This window comes from Pecten maximus, chromosome 6, assembly GCF_902652985.1.
Source record: "Pecten maximus chromosome 6, xPecMax1.1, whole genome shotgun sequence".
Lineage (NCBI taxonomy): Eukaryota > Metazoa > Mollusca > Bivalvia > Pectinida > Pectinidae > Pecten > Pecten maximus.
This window is the reverse complement of record NC_047020.1, coordinates 23,734,441-23,750,961: the sequence shown is the minus strand read 5'-3', so window position 1 is coordinate 23,750,961 and position 16,521 is coordinate 23,734,441. Positions and strand designations below refer to the sequence as shown.

Here is a 16,521-nt window from a genome sequence, read left to right as displayed (position 1 = left end):
GACACCCCTCCCGGTCACATTATACTAACACCAACAGGACACCCCTCCCGGTCACATTATACTAACACCAGCAGGACACCCCTCCCGGTCACATTATACTAACACCAACAGGACACACCTCCCGGTCACATTATACTAACACCAGCAGGACCCCCCTCCCAGGGAGCAGGTTCCAAATTAACGCCTTCCTCACAGGGGCGAACTCTGACCTAAAGGCCAAGTGAGGCATTGTCAAGAAAGTTGTTTAGAAAGAAAAGGACAGAACACATCGAACGTAACCATTCACAGTTAAAAGTCCACTGCTTACGACACGACGGGTATAAGTGAAAAAAGGGAAATCAGATGCAGGAGACAACAATCATCACTTTTACTTCAACAATGCACCATTATATCGGTGAGGTTTGATATATCTATCATTTTCTGTCGATATCATTCTAGCTATTGTATAAATGTGGTTACAGATATTGACCCGCCACTGATAAACTACTATATTTATATAAACTCCCATCCATTGACGTGATAAGTAGTTGATACACAGTACAAATTAAATACAATTGTTTACATACTATCTCGATCTGTTTGTTACTTCACTGTCTTTCACTTTACATATATAGTATATTAGTTTTGATCATTGTTTTGTTTCTAAGAGTATCCCTCTTGTGTCCCGCGACATGCTGTCCGCGAAGGTGAAGCGAACTTTGTGCCTATCGCTTGGGATATTTCTGTTTGCTACGGGATGTGCTTTAATTCCAGTCTTCAAACATGTCATACATCAGACTATTGCAAAAGTAAGTGGATCATATATCTATATCAGTGTAAGTGTGTCAATGACTATTGTTGTCCATGTTAGTGTGTCAATAGCTTCTGTCATTGTAAGTATGTCAATAACTACTGTCAGTGTAAGTATGTCAATAACTACTGTCAGTGTAATTGTGTCAATAACTATCGTCAGTGTAATTGTGTCAATAACTACTGTCAGTGTAAGTGTGTCAATAACTACTGTCAGTGTAAGTGTGTCAATAACTACTGTCAGTGTAAGTGTGTCAATAACTATTGTCAATGTAAGTGTGTCAATAACTACTGTCAGTGTAAGTGTGTCAATAACTACTGTCAGTGTCAACGTGTCAATAACTACTGTCAGTGTAAGTGTGTCAATAACTATTGTCAGTGTACGTGTGTCAATAACTACTGTCAGTGTAAGTGTGTCAATAACTACTGTCAGTGTAAGTGTGTCAATAACTACTGTCAGTGTAAGTATGTCAATAACTACTGTCAGTGTAAGTGTGTCAATAACTACTGTCAGTGTAAGTGTGTCAATAACTATTGTCAGTGTAAGTGTGTCAATAACTACTGTCAGTGTAAGTGTGTCAATAACTACTGTCAGTGTAAGTGAGTCAATAACTACTGTCAGTGTAAGTGTGTCAATAACTACTGTCAGTGTAAGTGTGTCAATAACTACTGTCAGTGTAAGTGTGTCAATAACTACTGTCAGTGTAAGTGTGTCAATAACTACTGTCAGTGTAAGTATGTCAATAACTACTGTCAGTGTAAGTGTGTCAATAACTACTGTCAGTGTAAGTGTGTCAATAACTACTGTCAGTGTAAGTGTGTCAATAACTACTGTCAGTGTAAGTGTGTCAATAACTACTGTCAGTGTAAGTGTGTCAATAACTACTGTCAGTGTAAGTGTGTCAATAACTACTGTCAGTGTAATTGTGTCAATAACTACTGTCAGTGTAAGTGTGTCAATAACTACTGTCAGTGTAATTGTGTCAATAACTACTGTCAGTGTAAGTGTGTCAATAACTACTGTCAGTGTAAGTGTGTCAATAACTACTGTCAGTGTAAGTGTGTCAATAACTACTGTCAGTGTAAGTGTGTCAATAACTACTGTCAGTGTAAGTATGTTAATAACTACTGTCAGTGTAAGTGTGTCAATAACTAATGTCAGTGTAAGTGTGTCAATAACTACTGTCAGTGTAAGTGTGTCAATAACTATTGTCAGTTTAAGTGTGTCAATAACTACTGTCAGTGTAAGTGTGTCAATAACTACTGTCAGTGTAAGTGTGTCAATAACTACTGTCAGTGTAAGTGTGTCAATAACTACTGTCAGTGTAAGTGTGTCAATAACTACTGTCAGTGTAAGTGTGTCAATAACGACTGTCAGTGTAAGTGTGTCAATAACTACTGTCAGTGTACGTGTGTCAATAACTACTGTCAGTGTAAGTGTGTCAATAACTACTGTCAGTGTAAGTATGTCAATAACGACTGTCAGTGTAAGTGTGTCAATAACTACTGTCAGTGTAAGTGTGTCAATAACTACTGTCAGTGTAAGTGTGTCAATAACTACTGTCAGTGTAAGTGTGTCAATAACTACTGTCAGTGTACGTGTGTCAATAACTACTGTCAGTGTAAGTGTGTCAATAACTATTGTCAGTGTAAGTGTGTTAATAACTACTGTCAGTGTAAGTGTGTCAATAACTACTGTCAGTGTAAGTGTGTCAATAACTACTGTCAGTGTAAGTGTGTCAATAACTACTGTCAGTGTAAGTGTGTCAATAACTACTGTCAGTGTAAGTGTGTCAATAACTACTGTCAGTGTAATTGTGTCATTCTACCATATTGTTATTGTGCTCTCGGCAATAAACCATGAAAGTTTATCTTCTCGTCAAACTTTTACGAATGAAACGAAAAATGAATCAATGTATGCATATCAATCGGCTATCAGACGCAAAACTGTTGACACTGTATTGTTATCACAATTAATTTTAGTGTAAATGTTTCATTAAATCGTCATCAATTTACGTTTGTGAAGTATTCCATCAGTCACCTTGTCATAACCAATTGTGTTGTTATAACGTGTGTTCTATATTAACTCAATTTTAATTTGTTTATTGACCTCGTTGTTAACGTTTTACCATACATCTAAGGATTTACTAGAGTTGTGGACCTTTATAACAGGATGTGCCCTTGACTGAAGGTTCGCTGACGTACGGAGACTGGGTAGTCCCACCCATACCTGTGTACTACCAGTTATGGGTGTTTGATCTCATAAATCCTCTAGAGGTCATTGAGGGAGCAAAACCGTACCTCGTGCAAAGAGGACCGTATACATACAGGTAACGTATATACAAAATATACATCAGAATGACTTCTCTTGAGTTTAATACATTATTATCAACAACATAAAATGTATTTTCTCAACTTCAAATCAGTATGATAGGCTGAGAACGTACATCAAAGAAATCAGACTGCCATCAGTTTTTAAATTTGTGCATGATCCCATTTGTATCAATAATAATACTTCCCCATCCACCCACTATCAATACTATATTATATTCGAACGCAATACTTTCATTTTTATGATATCTGCCACCTTAGGATGAACATATTTTGACAAAAGCTACATTTTTGAAGCTCGCAATATTGATGTTATAGTGTAAAGTAGTAGTTTAAAGCAATAAAGATAAAAATGTGACGTTACAAAGTTTCCTAAAGTATTCCACCAGTGTACACCTTGACCCATATTAATGAAACCGTGTTCATGCTCAAGTTTGACCGAGTTTCCCTGGCCTTGACACCAAGCTTGGACATTCTGACAAAAAGAAGGGGGAAAAGAAGAAAAAGAAAGAAGAAAAAAAGAAGAAGAAAATTTTTTAAAAAAAGAATAAACAATGAAAGAAACAAAAAAAGTCCCAATAAGTCTTAATGAAATATCATAAGATAAATAGTAGGAAAACTGGCTTTAAGATGTACTATACGTGTAGCTTCAAGGTTTGTGTGTTGCTAGGGAACACCGGAAGAAGCATAACATCACGTTTGAGCCGAATGGTACCATCACCTATCGACAGCTCCATTGGTACACGTTTGAACGGAGCCGTTCGTGTGGTCCAGACAGTGACACATTCACAACCGTCAATGTGCCACTGATGGTAAGTCGGTCATTCTTACCTTTGGCCTTGGCCAAAATTTTAAAAAAGATATGTTAGCGAAAGTTTTCAGTTCAATCCATATGTCTTATTGGAGTAAAATGAGTTAGTGAATTTTGTTACATTTTACCAGTGAAATACCGAAAATTATTCCTTCTATAAAAGTGATATTTTTCCCTAGTAAAAAATATCACTTTTTCTGATTTGACAAATCAAAACACTCCCTACAAACGACGATTGGGAAAATTAAAAGCTGATCCGGTATATTTTGCTATAATAAAATAATAAACAAAATGTCTAACATATCTTCAGTAATACCAAATATATCTCTCTCGTGTGGCTAACCTTTTGGTATTTTTCACTGGTGCTGCGCACTCGTGAAAAATATCAAAATTGTAGCCACACTCGTGGAATATAATTGGTATTACTGAAGACACTGTTAGATATCCTCTATACCCGGTAGACCAATTTCGTAAACTGTTAATGTAAATTTCGATTGCGTTATATCATTGCTTAAGCACATTTCTAATGCCATTCAACTCTTAACATTCCCGTCGAAAGCAAAATATATAGTCTATATATGTAAAACAGGACCATTCATGGTGTTATATTCGGTTACAATGTTAGTTAGGTGTTGGATAAACGGAGGGTTCGTATAAACGGAATTCATGGTGTTATATTCGGTTACAATGTTAGTTAGGTGTTGGATAAACGGAGGGTTCGTATAAACGGAATTCATGGTGTTATATTCGGTTTACAATGCTAGTTAGGTGTTGGATAAACGGAGGGTTCGTATAAACGGAATTCATGGTGTTATATTCGGTTTACAATGCTAGTTAGGTGTTGGATAAACGGAGGGTTCGTATAAACGGAATTCATGGTGTTATATTCGGTTTACAATGCTAGTTAGGTGTTGGATAAACGGAGGGTTCGTATAAACGGAATTCATGGTGTTATATTCGGTTTACAATGCTAGTTAGGTGTTGGATAAACGGAGGGTTCGTATAAACGGAATTCATGGTATAACTTTCGGTTTGCAATGCTAGTTAGGTGTTGGATAAACGGAGGGTTCGTATAAACGGAATTCATGGTATAACTTTCGGTTTGCAATGCTAGTTAGGTGTTGGATAAACGGAGGGTTCGTATAAACGGAATTCATGGTATAACTTTCGGTTTGCAATGTTAGTTAGGTGTTGGATAAACGGAGGGTTCGTATAAACGGAATTCATGGTGTTATATTCGGTTTACATTGCTAGTTAGGTGTTGGATAAACGGAGGGTTCGTATAAACGGAATTCATGGTATAACTTTCGGTTTGCAATGCTAGTTAGGTGTTGGATAAACGGGGGGTTCGTATAAACGGAATTCCACTCTCTATGCTCCATATTTTTTTATTTTTCATTATTTCCCGTCCTGACAGACGATTGCTAATTTGATCCGGTTTGAGTATTCCTGGGTTCAGGAGCTGGTTGAGTTAGTCCTTCACGCTACTCAGGACAGCTCTCTGTTTGGCCAGTATAGTGTGAGAGATATCGCCTGGGGCTATGAGGATAACCTGCTGAAGGCGGCCAAGGACATTGTAGGACGCTTCAACGTAACCATTGACGACCGAGTCGGACTCTTTTACGGGGTAAATTCTTTTGTGTTTTCAATAATACGACGTCACATACAAAAAAATCCTCTGGGATCAAGACGGTGCATCTTAAGTAAAAAAATAAAACACTGAACATCTTCGAAATTTTCAGTCAGCTTATGACCTAAGTTACACATACGATCAATTCGAAATTAGTTGTCAAAAATGTTCTTGAAATCTCTCCTTACCAGACAGTTTTCTTCTCAATAGTGGACATCAACCTGCTTCTCTCTTAACCAGACCGTTTCCCTCTCAGTAGTTGTCATCAACCTGCTTCTCTCTTAACCAGACAGTTTCCCTCCCAGTAATTGACATAAACCTGCTTCTCTCTTAACCAGACAGTTTCCCTCCCAGTAGTTGTCATCAACCTGCTTCTCTCTTAACCAGACAGTTTCCCTCCCAGTAGTTGTCATCAACCTGCTTCTCTCTTAACCAGACAGTTTCCCTCCCAGTAATTGACATAAACCTGCTTCTCTCTTAACCAGACTGTTACCCTCTCAGTAGTGCATGAACATCTGTCATATAAATAAACACCGTAGGTTTGGGACCAGGGGTGTTACTTTCTAGAGATGGAATTCAACAATTTTGAAATTGAAATCATCACAGTTTATTCCCATGGGTATGTCCATATTCTGTTGGAAGATTTTCTCATCAAACTCACCAAAGATGCTGTCGATCAGATCGCCTCTGGGTCTAGTCGTATGTATAACGAAAACGCCGCAGTATAGTTCACATCTATGTAGATGTAAATCTTGTCACCTTTCTTCCAAAACTCTCATAACAAGAGAACGAAAGCATTCCTTAGGTATGGAATGGGTGATAGTAGTGTAAATAGAGGAAAATAAAACATCGTTTGAAACGCTTTTAAAGAGCGGATGTTCAAAATTAACCAAAATCCATATCATATTAATGACGCTTCTTAATAACGGTAGTTTTTCTCATTCACTTTCTATCCTTTTGTTACAGACAAACAACACTGATGATGGTTTATATAACATATACTCGGGGAGTGATGATATCAGCAAGTTGGCAGTCATCAACAGATGGAATGGACTGACGTAAATCACGAATGTTAATAAACACCGCGCATACTGACCAATTACCCATTAATTAACACCGCCCATACTGACCAATTACCCATTAATTAACACCGCCCATACTGACTAATTACCCATTAATTAACACCGCTCATACTGACCATTACTGAAGTGTTCTCTAATTGTGTCACATAAAATTCACCACACGGATACGAATACTTAATGCTGAGCATTTTGATTATCATATATATCACGATTGTAATATGTATCCAAACGGCTCAAAACCACGCGTGTTTTTTGACTGGTTACATTCGAACATGTACACAGTATCAATACTTTGTTTCTGTTGTTTCCAGGAGACTTCCGTACTGGTCCTCGGACACAGCCAGAATGATTAACGGAACAGGTAAAATTGACAATGACTGGTTGGTTTTGGAATGATTCTTTTTCTGTAAAATGAAAAACCTTTATATACTCGCTCAAAACACCAACTTTTTGATATGTATACGGTTTGTGACACATTCGTTCCTTGGTGGTTTGTTCCCAGTACACCCTGTCTTGCTCTTCCTTCGGTTGTAAGAGAAGAGAGACCAAATCCTGATATTATTAAGATTTGTTATCTATTTATTTATTTATTTATTTATATTTATTTATTTATTTTATTTACAGATGGTACGTTTTTCCCACCTTTTGTGGATAAATCTTGGACTATGTATGCGTTCCAAACGGACATTTGTAGGTATGAATGAACACATAATTCACCTCACTCAACAACTCATGATGGTACATTTTTCATTTAATTATGCAGAGTAATTGTTTAATGAGGACAACCATTGGTTTTCTGTATAAAACCATATTCCAAAGTATATATGGTACAATCGGTTCTTTTTTTTTATTTGAAATACAAACAGTTTAGTACATGTATATGTTATTTCTTATATTTTTAAGTGCAAAATCAAAATGTCATTTACAATCATGCGTTGATAGTATAAGAAGTTTTGCTTGTTGTATTTTTGTGATATTGTACCCTGTAACAAGACTGGGCGCCATGTTGCATGGGCTTTTTAACAAAATCATTTCTCTATGTCTAGGTCTCTTTATTTAAACTACAAGGAAACGAAGACATTGCGAGGGGTAGATCTGTACAGCTTCGTCCTTCCAGACAGCGTGTTTGCCGAACTGCCCGAGAATCAGGGATTCTGTACTCCATCAGAAAACTACTGTTTACCCGCGGGTCTACTCAACGTCAGCAATTGCAAAACGGGCAAGTGTTTTCTTTTAGGGCCATTTTGTCATCACTGTTTATCAGCATCATTATATTACTTGGCTATTGTGATCAAGGAGCAATGACCAACTAACATCAAGAGCCTTATGTGAACAATGATCTGAGTATGACATTATAGGGTCACTGATGAGCGATCTTACACGCTTAGAAATTGCCCACAAATAGACCGTATCATCGTCACCATCACCAGAAGGGGCTGCGGTGGCTGAGTCAGTAGATCATCGAACTTAAAATGTATGATATTGAACCATTCTCGGGTGGGGATTTGTTCGAACCCTTCTCGGGTGGGGATTTGTTCGAACCCTACTCGGGTCGGGCTGTGTTCGAACCCTGCTCGGATCGGGATGTGTTCGAACCCTTCTCGGGTTGGGATTTGTTCGAACCCTTCTCGGGTGGGGATTTGTTCGAACCCTGCTCGGATCGGGATGTGTTCGAACCCTTCTCGGGTCGGGCTGTGTTCGAACCCTACTCGGATGGGGATTTGTTCGAACCCTTCTCAGGTGGGGACCCGAGAATGATATTTAGGGACCACGAATCAAATTAAAGAAACAAGATTAGAATGGAATCATATTGAATTAATCGTTGTATGTTAAATAGTCTCTCACTGTTTTTACATTAGGTTAAAGAGACATGTCTCTAGTTTATGTAGATCATGTGTGGTGTACTTTCAGAGTTCGCCCCGATAATTGGCTCCCAGCCTCACTTCTACGCGGCTGATCCTTCTATACAGCAGGCCGTTCATGGACTCAACCCGATCCCCGGTGAACACCAAACCAACATTGATGTAGAACCGGTAAATTATAACTTATTAATACTCTAATGATTAAATAAAATCTCTCTTTTTTTGGCATTTGCTTTATTTAAAAATGACGTTAACGCTGTAAAGCTGATTATTTGACCTTGAGGACTGCGGACGGTATTTAACGTCGAGACACAGATTTGATGTATTAAGGCCGTATGCTTTTGTTGTTAATTCACTCACAATGCCTTTTTCTATTTCAAGAACATTATTTCTCGATCATGGCGAGACAATTTTTATAAATACTATGCAATTATTAAATATTTTTCTGAATTACATTAAAGTCTTGAGAGAAATTACTGTAAATGTGGTATAAATACCATTTAGATACTTACGTTTTAATTTTTGTGTAATAAACATATATTGTATAAAAAAATACTCAGGCGAACAGCAGTTTAAAACGTACTTCTATAACCGTAATATCAACAGAAGAAATAAAGAACCTATCAAATTTCACATAAAGCAATACGTCGTAAAGCAGGATTAGCTAATTCTTACCACTGTGCTCATTACATCTTGTCCACAGAACACCGGTATCGTGATGAATATAGACAAGAGGTATCAGGTTAATGTGTTTATACAGAACTACACACATATCAAGTGAGTACCAATCTTAATTCCATAGGGCGTTTATTTATATATATTTATTGTTTGATTTGTTCAGATTAAAAAGGGTTGCTAGACGGGGCTAAATAAAGGGTATATAGCTATCGAATTTCAATTAACAAAATTGCTCCAACTGGATACCATATGGGACCTCTGAACGTAATAGATAGACTTTTCCAAGACAATTATAATTAAGTCGTAGAGTTTGGGACTTTATCCAGAAATCTGCGTTTTTACCTCAAACTTAATTTTTCCTAAAACATACATTGCTACAGTCTTTGCTACGTTCAGAGTTGTTGATACTGTCTAATAAGAACTTGTTTGATCATTGAAATACCTATGTGTCATATTTTTGTTATGTTATTCACAACCGTCATTTGTATATTTTGATATAAAAAACAGAATCAGTGTGTACGATGTGAGACATATCCAGTCAACTACATGTCCCTATTGTATCTTATAGACATATGTGAGCATGTGGGGGTATTTTTGTGGAGCATATGTGATCCACACGGGTTTTCCAGAAAAATGTATTTTTTCACATGTTTGCTAAAATGAACAATCAGTTTAGCAAAACACATGTCAAAAGCAAGGCGCGTGGTAACAATTGATCAAGATACTTCAATCTGTTATAATGTACCAGACCAGTGATTTATAAGCTTGTTAAGATATCGCTGGGTATCCTATTTAACACTCCCATATGTACCCACTGTGTTCGTACTATAAAGTAGCTACAGATAATATGATTTTTACAAGACTTTTCTTATTACGGCATTGTTCGCTTGCTATCTTTTGACCAATCATTCTGATTAAATTTTGGAAAACCCCAGACGATTTTTTAAGGTTTAACTCATTGTCATAATTATTATAAATGATTTAAATACATAATAATGATATCTATTAAGATACAAACATATAAGGAACTATCTCATAAAATGTAATGTATATTATTATTATTTATCCTGACGTCTTTATTCGACAGGTCCACCCACAATATAAACTACCTTGTATACCCGGTTCTGTGGCTAAATGAGGTTTGTTATTAATGATTAATGATATGTTAATGGATATATTGATGGATTTACCTGTTCTTATTATAGTCTATGAGAGATTTATACATGTAGTTTATTTTAACAAAAAGACTCAACATTTGAACCCAATCTGTAATAATTCATAGTCATAAGTATCGGTTCCATACTTTAAAACCTGGTACCATCGACCAAGTCTTAACCATTTAAATGTCAGTAATTACACTGTTCAATATATCCATCGAACCACATTCATGTCTCGTAAATCCACTAAGTATTAATTCGCCTTGCTTATCAGCCTTGTAAGTCCATTTATCAATCTTGATGTCAGACTAACCACCCTCTTCTTATCTTCCCTAACAATTATCCGGTTGTCTCACTATGTAGCCTTGTTATTCCAGACACCACTAATCCGGTTGTCCCACTACGAGCCTTGTTAATCCAGCTACCACTTATCTGGTTGATCCACTACGAGCCTTGTTAATCCAGACACCACTAATTCGGTTGTCCCATTATGCATCCTTGTTATTCCAGCCACCACTAATCCTGTTGATCCACTATGCAGCCTTGCTAATCTAGCCACCACTAATCCTGTTGATCCACTATGTAGCCTTGTTAATTCAGCTACCACTAATCTGGTTGTCTCACTATGCAGCCTTGTTAATCCAGAAACCACTAATCCGGTTGATCCACTATGCAGCATTGCTAATCTAGCCACCACTAATCCTGTTGATCCACTATGCAGCATTGCTAATCTAGCCACCACTAATCCGGTTGATCCACTACGAGCCTTGTTAATCCAGCCACCGCTAATCCGGTTATCTCACTCTGCTGCCTTGTTAATCCAGACACCACTAATCCGGCTGTCCCATTATGCAGCCTTGTTAATCCAGACACCACTAATCCGGTTGATCCACTATGTAGCCTTGCTATTCCAGCCACCACTCATCCGGTTGTCCCACTATGTAGCCTTGCTTATCCAGCCACCACTCATCCGGTTGTCCCACTATGTAGCCTTGCTTATCCAGCCACCACTCATCCGGTTGTCTCACTATGCAGCCTTGTTAATCTAGACACCACTAATCCGGTTGTCCCATTATGCAGCCTTGCTAATCTAGCTACCACTAATCCGGTTGTCTCACTATGCAGCCTTGTTAATCCAGCCACCACTAATCCGGTTGATCCACTACGAGCCTTGTTAATCCAGCCACCACTAATCCGGTTGTCCCACTATGTAGCCTTGCTTATCCAGCCACCACTCATCCGGTTGTCTCACTATGCAGCCTTGTTAATCCATACACCACTAATCCGGTTGATCCACTACGAGCCTTGTTAATCCAGCCACCACTAATCCGGTTGATCCACTACGAGCCTTGTTAATACAGCAACCACTAATCCGGTTGTCCCATTATGCATCCTTGTTAATCCAGACACCACTAATCCGGTTGATCCACTATGTAGCCTTGCTAATCCAGCCACCACTCATTCGGTTGATCCACTACGAGTCTTGCTAATCCAGCCACCACTCATCAGGTTGTCTCACTATGCAGCCTTGCTATTCCAGCCGCCACTAATCCGGTTGATCCACTATGCAGCCTTGCTAATCTAGCCACCACTAATTTGGTTGTTCCACTATACAGCCTTGTTAATCCAGCCGCTACTAATCCGGTTTTCCCGTTATGCAGCCTTACTAATCCAGCCAACCCTTAACTTTTCACTGATTCTTTCTTCATCTGTATAAACCTTGGCCACATGATAATAAAGACTTTGTTTATTGCACAACTGAGAGTATATATTTAAATAGTATATGGTTAGATTAAAAACTGTTTTATCTTTCTAAAACATCTGAACTCTGTGTATTTTTCTTTTTAATTGTTACAATATTTATATAGCATTCTACCCTATCATCACCTACACTTACAATAATATGTGACAGACAATACTCTAAAATGTGTCCATTTGATTGTAGAGTGCTACTCTAGACCGGAAGCTTGCTAACATGTTCAAATCGAAGGTGGATTTACCTATAAAGGTCACACAGGCCGTTCAGTATGGACTAATCATACTCGGCACGCTCATTGCTTTATGTGTGATTACCTTCATGATTAAGGAGTGTGACGGTAGAAAGAGGTAGGTAGGATCGCTTATATCATTATAGATTTATACTAGTAAAAAGAGGTAGGTAGGATCGCTTATATCATTAAAATCAGATTTATATAAAAGAGTAGGGTATGATGACACTTATATCATTAAGTCAGGTTTATAGAAAGAGGTGACTTATGCACACGAACCCAATGCATATAGGAAGCGGTGGGTATGGTCGCTTATATCATTAAAATCAGATTTACTAAAAGAGGTGGGTATGATCGTTTATATCATTAAAATTAGATTTATATACATATAAACCAAAAGAAGTTAGAAAGAGGTGGATAGTATGAGAGGACGTTTTTATCATTACAATCACGTTTATACAGTGTATACATGTAGGTACTAGCAGCTTTGTGCATGTTTCCTGAAACTACCGGGTTGAATCCAATGAAGACAAAAGGAGGTTGGCAGGGAGAGAGTATCATTGGGGATAGGGCTGAGTGCTTGGCTCAAGTCCTATTCAACATTTCGCGCATACTTCCCCATTTCTGCAGGCCTGCAGAGTCTACATTCGCTACTGCCTCGACAGCTCCCTCTTTGTCCTCCGCCGCCTTACTGCAAAATCAAGTGCAGCCAAAACGCCATCCACGACGCACTTGTTGCTGACGACTGCGCACTGTCGGTCAATTCAGACTCCGATCTCCATCACATATTGGGTCGTTTCTTGGAAGCCTCAAAGCTGACTGGCCTAACAATCAGTTTCGGAAAGGCTAAGATTCTTCATCAACCAGCCACAAACACAGACTCCTTTACGTCAACCGTAACCATCAATGACCCTCGGCTCGCCAATGTCCTGAGCTTCAAGTACCTGGAAAGCACTACATCACATCTTACAAGACGGACTCATTTGACAAAGACTTGAATCCTTCATCAATAAAGCAAGCCAAGCTCTCTCGAAAGGCTCCACAACAAAGCTCTGAACCAGTACAGCAAACACCTTGCAACCAAGCTGAAAGCGTATAACACCTTGGTTCTGTCTTCTCTTTTCTGCGGGTAAGAAGCATGGCACGATAAATTTCACATGTGCAACCTCCACTCCATACTCGGCATTCACTGGCAGGACCACATCACCAATTTTAGACGTCCTCGACCGTGTAAACAGCATCGAATCTATCTTCACCAATGCCAGCTCAGATGTGTAGGGTACATTTTTTGCACAAAGGAACACAAAATATCTAACATCTCAAGAATGGTGAGCTCATGAGTGATCGATGACAGCAAGGCCAACCAACTAGTACAAGCACTGCATAAAAAACCTCCAGTTGTGTAATATTATACCAAAGGACACAGAGGCCCGTGCCAGTAACATATCCCATTGACGATTCGTTGTACACCAGACTAGAAGATACCAGACGACATAGACTGACTGCTGCCAGAGAAAAACCGGCTGATAATGCCTCCAGCTACTCCTCGAACCTTGATCTGTACAACAACCTCCGCGTACACTAATGAGTTGTCAAACAATGGCGTCTTCTTGTTGTTATTACCACCAACTGTGGTATATACAAGAAAACGTAATTCAAAAATGTAGTTTTGGGATTTAATTATTTGCCCTGTTTCTTATTTTCGTTCAGTTTCTTCCTTTTCCGCCGTGAAATTGTCTTAGATTATATAAAAGAATTATAACTTATAGCTTTGACATTTCATTGGAATAAAATCGAACAAATGCTGATGTGATTTTTGACTTTTTTTTCAACCGTCCAAGAACACCAGCCACCTTTCAGTTATAACTTGTTCTACTGTTGTGTACAAATAAATAAAAATAATAACCAGGGCAGTCTTACAACAACACCTTTTTCAGACACAACAATATAAAATCTACTGTTTCAAACAATAACTACACAATTTGATTTAAAAAAAGTAAATGTAAATAAGTCACAGTTTCGAATTGAAAACCTAATTTTGATAGACCAGTATTTTCAAAAGACCTGCCCATTATATCTCGTATTTATCTTATTCCGGATATTGCTGTATTAAATGTACAATATATATATTTTTATGTGTCTCCTTTCAGGAAAATACCTTATAAGAATGCTGATGACAATTCAGATGAGGATGTGCCTGACTCGGCGACGACAGAAGAAAATGTAATCAATGAAACCGAAACCTGTCAGGCTCGCAAACAATTATCATAACGCTTTTTATAGTCACTTAGTGGATGAATATAATGAAGAACCACTTCAAAGAAAGTATTGCCAGAGCTTATGCGAAAAAAATCCTATGATATTTGAATTGATATATGCCATGATATAATTACATTGATATGCATGTGCCTGAGATATTTGTTCCTGTCGCCAATCGTGGAGGTCTGTAAGAGCTCTTTGGTATTTAATATTAAGGAAATATACTTATATGCAAGCGTCCGAGATATTTGTTTCCGTCGCCAATTGATGATATTTGTTCCTGTCGCCAATTGTGGAGGTCTGTAAGAGCTCTATGTTATTTAATATCAAAGAAATATACTTATATGCAAGCGTCCGAGATATTTGTTTCCGTCGCCAATTGATGATATTTGTGTCCGTTCACGGCATACCTTAGACAAAGTCTATATATTCATACATTCTCATTGTGAATTATCACAATAATATTGATAAAGGAAATGTATTGCATGATTAGATATTGTCTGTGTCGTCATTTGTTAGGTAGTTGTCCTATGATATTAATCATCTCACCCCTTTTATCAACGAAATATATTGACATGTTAATGTTCGAGGTTGTCTCTGTTATACTTTGTTGAGGCATGCGAGGAGAAATATTGTGAATTGATTTATGTTTTTGTTATTAGATGTCCTATCATTTGTTCACAAAATAAACTTTAAAATATTTGTTTCGTATGCTTTTGTGTATACAGTTTCTAAACGAAAGTGAAACAAAAGAATGAGGGAAGGATACGCATTGTCTGTTCCAAAAACAATTGCTTTTTCCTGACCCTAACTGTTTAGCTTTCATTGTTTAACGCCAGGTTACCATTGGTCCTTGTACTCAAAGTTTTGAAGTGTTTTAAGTATGTATTTACTGAAAATTTCCTCATTTTCATATAAATTTGGGAATGCATAAATGTACATTTTTTATACTGTGTCATAAAAGAGACATCCATGTGTTCTGTTAATTTTCGTCAAAAGACACGTTGCGTGATAGAATATAATACAGATATAATAATAATGATATAAAGAAATAGCTCTTGACTAACCTTTATCTTCAACCGGAGATTGCAAGTGGAAAAGGGAAATGAGTCCTTACATTACACATGATTCAGTTGAATTTGATCGTTATATTACAACCTTCCTGTTCTGTACTGTCATTTACTATTGAAGCAGAAGTTTTAGTGTTGGATAAGACATAATTTGTTTTACCAGCCATCACAAATATTAAGAAATCATTTGCTTTTCAATGTAAGTTTCTTCAAGTAGAACACAGACACGAGTTATCGTGAAATCTTATGAGGGAAGCTGGTGTTAACATTGAATACCGGTTTAATACCAGTGGTTAACCATGTACTTGTGAGATTTATACTTAATACCAGCGGTTGACCATATACTGGTGATATTTACACTTAATACCAGTGGTTGACCATATACTGGTGATATTTACACTTAATACCAGTGGTTGACCATGTAATGGTGATATTTACACTTAATATCAGTGGTTGACCATGTACTGGTGATATTTACACTTAATACCAGTGGTTGACCATATACTGGCGATATATTACACTTAATATCAGTGGTTGACCATATACTGGTAATATTTACACTTAATATCAGTGGTTGACCATATACTGATGATAGTTATGCTTAATACCAGTGGTTGACCATATACTCGTGTGATTTACACTTAATACCAGTGGTTGACATATACTGGGGAGATTTTACACTTAATACCAGTGGTTGACCAAATACTGGTGATATTTACACTAAGTATCAGTGGTTGACCATATACTGGTGATATTTACACTTAATACCAGTGGTTGACCATATACTGGTGATATTTACATTTAATACCAGTGGTTGACCATATACTGGTGATATTTACACTTAATATCAGTGGTTGACCATAT

General features: G+C 37.6%; 1 protein-coding gene across 1 annotated transcript; it reads left to right on the top strand.

Annotated features, from left to right (window-relative positions):
- Nucleotides 1–180: 180 nt before the first annotated feature.
- On the top strand, nt 181–15,289 carry LOC117329293 (lysosome membrane protein 2-like). The gene is made up of 14 exons (XM_033887172.1): nt 181–394; nt 648–788; nt 2,962–3,119; nt 3,791–3,932; nt 5,349–5,558; nt 6,528–6,619; nt 6,955–7,004; nt 7,268–7,337; nt 7,690–7,862; nt 8,555–8,676; nt 9,209–9,282; nt 10,271–10,322; nt 12,286–12,446; nt 14,479–15,289. Exons 2-14 carry the CDS (start codon nt 672–674, stop codon nt 14,597–14,599), a joined length of 1,542 nt encoding a protein of 513 aa, XP_033743063.1. The 5' UTR covers nt 181–394; nt 648–671; the 3' UTR covers nt 14,600–15,289.
- The last annotated feature ends 1,232 nt before the right edge of the window (nt 15,290–16,521 follow it).

Bases quoted from the DNA above. Each gene is read 5' to 3' on its own strand.
- LOC117329293 (XM_033887172.1), top strand. From the start codon at position 672: ATGCTGTCCGCGAAGGTGAAGCGAACTTTGTGCCTATCGCTTGGGATA. The intron at 3,120-3,790 runs GTAACGTATATA...GTGTGTTGCTAG, and splicing joins AGAGGACCGTATACATACAG to GGAACACCGGAAGAAGCATA. The intron at 8,677-9,208 runs GTAAATTATAAC...TCTTGTCCACAG, and splicing joins CCAACATTGATGTAGAACCG to AACACCGGTATCGTGATGAA.